At 40.2% G+C, this 7,348-nt stretch overlaps 1 protein-coding gene across 4 annotated transcripts; it reads left to right on the top strand.

The window, feature by feature from the left end:
* The first annotated feature begins 784 nt into the window (after positions 1-784).
* Positions 785-5,810, top strand: LOC115429313 (tripartite motif-containing protein 16-like). 4 transcript variants are annotated; one of them, XR_003936767.1, is made up of 3 exons: positions 785-1,045; positions 2,927-5,029; positions 5,589-5,810. XR_003936767.1 is itself a non-coding variant. In XM_030148646.1 (3 exons), the coding sequence occupies exons 2-3, from the start codon at positions 3,100-3,102 to the stop codon at positions 4,780-4,782; spliced, it is 1,650 nt and encodes a 549-aa protein (XP_030004506.1). In that variant the 5' UTR covers positions 785-1,045; positions 2,927-3,099; the 3' UTR covers positions 4,783-5,810. The 4 variants fall into 4 exon arrangements, 3 of the variants coding, with proteins under 3 accessions (XP_030004506.1, XP_030004503.1, XP_030004504.1); XM_030148646.1 differs by having other exon boundaries at positions 2,927-4,182; positions 4,216-5,810; XM_030148643.1 differs by having other exon boundaries at positions 2,927-5,810.
* The last annotated feature ends 1,538 nt before the right edge of the window (positions 5,811-7,348 follow it).

Here is a 7,348-nt window from a genome sequence, read left to right as displayed (position 1 = left end):
TGTGTCCTTTTGACTGTGTTACATGTGGATTTATGTATTAAATATAATGTAAAATAATATAAAAATGTGTTTTATCTGAAAAATAGTTTGTCTTTTATCTCAGTAAATGTTTCTTTTTCAAATAGAGCCAAAGTGCTTCCAAACCTGCTTCAGAACATTCGTCTACATCTGGGTTGAACTTTTAGCCCCATGTCCTGTTTTTAGGACCAGTTTAAGAGAAGAACCCAGATAATAAAGTCTGTCTCTGTCTGTCTGTCTGTCTGTCTGTCTGTCTGTCTGTCTGTCTGTCTGTCTGTCTCTCTCTCTCTCTCTCTCTCTCTCTCTCTCTCTCTCTCTCTCTCTCTCTCTCTCTCTCTCTCTGGGTGTGGTTGGGTGGGGGTGATAGCGGGGGGTTGTGCTGGTCTGTGTGGACTGCAGTGTGATGAGTGTGTGCTCCATCTCCATTTGCCTAATCTCCAGGTGTGAACTTGTCTTTTTGTTGGACCACTGAGTGGAGCTGTGTGGTGGAGGGCTGAGCGTCTGGTTTTTGTGTGGGGGGTGGGATGTCCTCTTGGTCAGTGTGTGTGTGTGTGTGGGGGGGGGGTGACTGGACTTCCATTGTTCTGGTCCACACCTCTCTTCTAATGCCTCAGGGTTACTGCAGGTCATAGGCAGGTTTGACTTGAATGTGTCTGACAGTTCAGTGCTCCCACTCCAGTCCAATAGGTGGCGGTAATGCACCTTCAAACTGGAGCCAACCTCCATTCAGAACACAAGAAGAAGAAGGAACTCTTCTTCCGCTCAGCGTTCCCGCCCGGTTCACTTTAAATGCCGGACCTGTGTCAGTGTTGTTGTGAAGTGGGACGGTGGCAGCGCTCAGCTCGGAGCTCCAACAGCGGAAAGAAGCCTTTTCCACTGTGGGTCGTGACTGAACTGTGTGGTGCAGACTCTTTCCACCCTCGGATGGACATCTGCTCAGAACCTCCAGTACAGCCGCGTCTGTTTGTCTGGAACCTCCGCTGCCTGTGTGCTGCGTTCAAGGGACTCACACTGGAATATGTGGACGGTAAGTTTCATTCATGCAACAACGACTGCATTCAATCCCTTCTGAAAACTTTGGGCAGTGGGTTCGTTGTGTCTTTTCCTCGTTAGTCTTGAGGCCTGTCCTTAGCTGTGGAACAGAGGAAAACCCAGAGCAGCATGGCTGAGGCTGAGGATGCACGGACACAGGTTTAAAGCAGGTTTACATTCTGTTCCCGGTGGACACGGAACAGCCGTTTGGACCAAACGGAATGCGCCCATTATGGAACAGAACTTGAATATGGAGGAAAAAATGCTCCAAATCCACTAGGTTTGGTCCAAACGGGTCTGCCGTGTCCACCGGGACCAGAATGTGAACCTGCTTTCAGATAGTCTACGAGTGTGAGGACTTCAGCCGTTAGATACTGCTGCACCATCACCTTTTGTCTTCATTTCCTTCTGTGTGTCTGTTGTTGTGCTGAATTCTACTCCCTGTCCAAAACACTTCCCCTTCCTAAATCAGCCATGAAGAGGAAAATATGACCCAAATTCACCCTGTCAGAACTTTTTCTCCTTTCTGACTGTAGGGTATGAAAGTAACAGTGAATTCTTCAACCTCTGAACACCATCATAACTGGAGCAATTAAGTAATGAATAATATTGTAAGATATTGCAGTTATGTGTTTTTATCTGGTTAATATTAAATAATGTTCAAACTGTAAGGTATATAAAATTTTCTAAAGTTAAATCTTAGATCCACAACACACAAAATATGTAGCAATAAAAGCAGATATTACTGAAAACTACATCCTCCATTACAATAAACTTGCAAAGCTACAGGAGTGAAATGACTGGAACAGCTCACATGTGGAGCTGTTCTAGTGTGACAGGGTGAATTTGGGTCACTTTGTCCTCTTCATGGCTGAATTAGGAAGGGGGAATTGTTTTCAGCAGGGAGTAGAATTCAGCACAACAACTGTTAGATACTGAGACACTATCATCAGAATTCTACCGTTTTCATCCATGTCCGTTTATCAGACCACCAGACTAACGGTACCGATCACTGACTGGAACTAATCCATCCAACACTAGTTTGATAGACGAGAACCGGAGCTGGTTCCAGACTACATCTGACTAGTCTGGAACCAGAACCAGTCTAGGTAGTGGGTTAGTGCTCACCAACTAAACCTGAAGACACTGTGGATGGAATCATTAGTGACTTGTCTGCAGATTAAACTGCTGTGGGTTCAATACTGATCTGAGACAACTGAGTCTGTTGGGTTTATCCCATGAATGATTAGTTATTCAAATAATTAATCCATTAATTGCAAAGTTTGTCATATTGTTTATTGAGTAATAGCCAATTGAGAAGCATAAAGAATATTCATTGGGTTTTAATGTTATTGTTTTATATTGAACATTTACAATAAATGTATTTTTCAAATGCCGAGTTAATTGGTTAAAATGAATTGTGTTTAATATGAAATATAAATAAGTAAAGATGAAATGGTTAAAAGCATTGGGTTAAATTAATGGATTAATGTGGTGTATATTGTTTAAAAATACCTTGATTTATAATGTACTTATAAGTTAAATGTTTATTTAAAATCTGCTTTTTGTTTAAAAAGAGTTGGTTAAAGACATGTGGTTGGTTAAAACTGACAAGATAAATGCGATATTAAAAGTTGATTGTTAAAAGAAATACAATTAAAATACCAATAGTTTTAAAATCCTCGCTTAATAAAAGTAGCACTAATGAGAAAATTACTGAATGGAAGAATTGCTGCCTTTTTAAAATTATAACTTTTGTAAAAGGTTCAAAGGCTGTTTGAGAAATGGTCATTGATTAATTCACTGAATAAACATTTAAGTAATTGAGCTTTTTTTTGCTAATTGTCTTTGTTTTGTATTTTCTTTTCCTTTTCAGCTTTTTCACCTCAGATGTGTGACCTACCTGCCTACAATCATCTGCAAAAACTAACTGATGAACTGGTTCAGAGTGAAGTCCAGTAGACATGTCCTGTAAAGAGGAGATCTGTTCAAGTCCAGAACTGCACAAATTGAAGAGACTTGACAGTCATTGTCATAGTTATCAGAGAAATGGAGCAGGAAGGAAGTGAGCTGAACCAGGACAGGTTTTCCTGTTCGATCTGTTTGGATCTACTGAAGGATCCAGTGACTATTCCCTGTGGACACAACTACTGCATGAAGTGTATTAAAACCCACTGGGAGAAGAACATCCACAGCTGCCCTGAGTGCAGACAGACCTTCAGACCGAGGCCTGTCCTGGTGAAAAACACCATGTTAGCAGATTTAGTGGAGGAGCTGAAGAAGACTGGACTCCAAGCTGCTGCTGCTGATCACTGCTACGCTGGACCTGGAGATGTGGCCTGTGATTTCTGCAACGGCAGAAAGCGAAAGGCATCCAAGTCCTGTCTGCAGTGTCTGGTCTCCTACTGCCACAAACACCTCCAGCCTCACTTCACATCTCCTGCCTTTAAGAAACACAAACTGATGGAACCCTCTGAGAAGCTCCAGGAGAGCATGTGCTCTCTTCATGATGAGGTGATGAAGATGTTCTGCCGCACTGATCAGCAGTGTATCTGTTATCTGTGCTCTGTGGATGAACATAAAGGCCACGACACAGTCACATCTGCAGCAGGAAGGACTGAGAAGCAGACAGAGCTGGAGCTGAGTCGACAGAAAATCCAACAGAGAATCAAAGACAAACACAAAGACATGAAGGTGCTTCAACAGGAGGTGAAGACCATCAGTAACTGTGCTGATGAAGCAGAGGAACAGAACGACAAGATCCTCACTGAGATGATCCGACTCCTGGAGGAAAGAAGGCGTGATGTGAAGCAGCGGATCAGATCCAAGGAGGAAACTGAAATGATTCGAGTCAAAGAGCTGGAGTCGAAGCTGGAGCAGGAGATCACTGAGCTGAGGAGGAAAGACGCTGAGATGGACAAACTCTCACACACAGACGACCACAACCAGTTTTTACTCCAGTATCCATCAGTGTCCAAACTCAGTGAAGATCCAGACTCACCCAGCATCAACATCTGTCCTCTGAACTACTTTGAGGATGTGACCACAGCTGTGTCAGAGCTCAGAGATAAACTACTCGACAATCTGAGAGAGAGATGGACAAACACCTCAGTGGCAATCACTGAACCAAAGGTTTTACTGAGTATATCACAACCTGAACCACAGACCAGAGCGGAGTTCTTACAATATTCATGTGAAATCACACTGGATCCAAACACTATGAACTCATGGCTGTCACTGTCTGAAGGAAACCGAAAGGTAACAGTTGTGACAAAGAAAAAAAAACGCCCATTTCATCCAGACAGATTCACTACCTTAAGTCAGGTTCTGAGCAAAGAGAGTCTGACTGGTCGGTGTTACTGGGAGGTGGAGCTGAGACCGGAGATGTATGGGTTGGGTATAATTTACATAGCCCTCACATACAAGAATATAAAAAGAAAAGGAGAGTCTTTTAAAAGTGCATTTGGATATAATGACAAATCTTGGTCCTTATGTTGTTTAAACAGGTTTTCTGGATTTTATCACAACAAAGTCAAATCTCCTGTCTCACATCCAGTTAACTCCCCAGTTGGAGTGTACCTGGATCACACAGCAGGTATTCTGTCCTTTTACAATGTTTCTGAAACCATGACCCTCCTCCACAGAGTCCAGACCACATTCACTGAACCTCTGTACTTTGGAATTTGGCTTCAGACTGTTGGAGACGTTGTAGAAATTATTAAACTTTGGTAAACTCTTAGTAGCTATTGAACTATCTGAAACCCAAGTATTGAAAAACAGCTGTTTCTTTCATTAATACAGTTCTTTGTTACTTGTTTTGAAATGGTTTTTAACCTTTGATCATCATTTGGTTTTGGAGGATTTTGTGAAATCGTAAAATGTAGAATAGTAATTGTAATCTAATGAAATTCCACAACCAGGAACTAGATGAAAATGGTTTGTTGGAACTTTTCTATTGGGTCTTGTTTTTTTTTTTTTTGTTGTGAATTTTATTTCATCTGAACTGTCTTGATATTTGCACATTGAACTTTGTTCTGATCATAGTTTTTTACTCTTTGCTTTTGTTCCAAAACTGCTGGAAACATTGAAGAATCCTGTACAGTTTGCTGTAAAAACTCTGTTTTTGAGGAAACAGTGTTTTGTGCAGCAGTAACTGTCATTCTGTGGATTCAGAGGTTGAAGTCATTCTGTTCAATCATTTCCTAAATGTGTTTAGTTGTTTTCAGTCTTTGATAAACAGCTGATCTTTGTTTTTTTTTTCTTCTGAACAGTTGGAGGTCTGTTCAGAAACATGTGATCATCATTATATCAGCTGAAGCAGTGATTTATCTTTAATAGTTGATTTTCTTTTCATCTCTTTCTAAATGTGTTGTGTCTGAGTCTTCCTTCATGGACACTTCAGCAGCTGAACAAGTGAAAAGCTGAACACAAGAGGGCGCTGTCATCCTGTTCAAACACATCCACTCAGTCTGTGCATTTTCAATCCACGTCTGTAGATTAGATCCAAAATTCCTGCTGTGTCTGCCACATATGATGAGGAATTACTGCTGTTAAAGATCAAACTCACATGAGTCGATTTTATGGACTTGGACTTTTAACAAAAAGTGAATCACTGTGAAAATCATCTGGGTTTTTTTTTTACATTTTGATGCTTTTGTTTGAATAAATGCAGATAAAACTGAATCCTTTACTGATGTGATGAGAGAAAAGCAGCAGATTCTTGTGAATTTTTTATCAGATATAAAAGCATCTGAACTGAACCTTTTGTTTGTGTTTTTTCTGAACATTAACAGGACACTTATCAGCAGAGGGACTTTTAATGCTTTTATTTCCCATTAACAGTTGGGTCAGTTCAGCTGTGACTGTTTTGTAAATGTTCCATTTCTTTTCTCAACATGACTGAAGACACCAGGTCATGAAGGGTTTGAGCTTCATTTTGTTGAATTCTTCCTGTAAATAAGTCTGAATGTGTCTCATTCTCTACTGGGAACCAGTGTGAACCACATCAGACCAGTCCAGGACCAGCACCCTGTCCTTCTGGAATGTGTTCACAATGTGGTTTTACATGGTCTGGTTGAACTCTGCATGGAATGGCAGCATGTGTTGATCCAAAATGTCAGTGTCATTTACAGCAGGAACCTTCAGGTATCCAGGTGAGCATATTATGCACACTGCACTTCATATAATCAAAGGTTACATGATTTTTCACAACTTGTATTAGGTTAGAATTCAAAAGTTGTTAATTTTCCAGTTTAGAAATAAAATACCATAAAAGTGATCCACAAAAACAGAAGCACTGGCCTTAGAAGTTTAGTTCTATGAAATATACATGTGTCAAACTGGAATAGCTTCTAAATGTAAATCTACTCGTGAAAACTAAAGTAAATTTGACATTAAATGATAAAATCCAATTATGACATCTTTGTATAAATGTCCAAACTACTGACTGGAAAGTTTTGCAACAGTGTGTGAAAATGTCATGACTGTCCAGAGCTGATTACCCATGAGTCACCTGTATTCAACTACACCACCACTACAACCAAAATAATACAGTAAATAGATTATTTCTATGCTTATATTATCATTGTTGTAAATATTGTATCTTATTATTTCTTCATGTCGTTAAAATGAACGTCAGTCCTTTCAGGAAATGTTGAAACTGCTCTTGAGTAAAACATGTGGGAAATGGAACGCATCGTCTCTTATTTTCACTCTGCATTTGTTCTGAGTTCAACACAATGTCTGAACAAACAAGTAGGGGGAGGGGGCTTTTTCAGGAAAATTTTCAGATTCAACTTTAGCCCTGATTTTCTGATGCAACAAGATGTTCTAAGCACTCCTGTGTAATTTTTTTTCAAATTTTCATCCAACCCCCCACCCCACCCCCAAAAATTACTTTTTCAACCCTGAAAACATGGGTTTTTGTCAACTTTCAAACCTTCTTCACTTTTGATAAAGTACAGTGTAGCAATCTGCTCATGCTGGGCCCTTCAGTGTTTTTTTGTGAGACATGTCATGTCTTCAGAGTGCTTTGCACTACCAAAGGTGTAGAGTCAAGGTCAAATTATAGGTCAAAGGTCACCCAAATGGTCCAAAATGCATATTTGACAGAATGAAGCTGTTAATGTGGGTTCTTCCAAATGTTGGGCTCAGGTTCTCTCCTCAGAACACATCTACTGACCACAAACAACTGACTTTCAATAAGACACAGTAAACACAACTGTTTACTCATGTATTTTCCATACAGACATGTCAAAAAGAACAAACAGTAGTTTCACAGACTGTGACATTTACATGT

Source organism: Sphaeramia orbicularis, chromosome 12, assembly GCF_902148855.1.
Source record: "Sphaeramia orbicularis chromosome 12, fSphaOr1.1, whole genome shotgun sequence".
NCBI classification, from domain to species: Eukaryota; Metazoa; Chordata; class Actinopteri; order Kurtiformes; family Apogonidae; genus Sphaeramia; species Sphaeramia orbicularis.
Note: the sequence above shows the minus strand (reverse complement) of the source record. Positions and strands in the feature narration are given on the sequence as shown.

Excerpts from the sequence above, each read along its gene's own strand:
- LOC115429313 (XM_030148643.1), top strand. The coding sequence starts at position 3,100 with ATGGAGCAGGAAGGAAGTGAGCTGAACCAGGACAGGTTTTCCTGTTCG.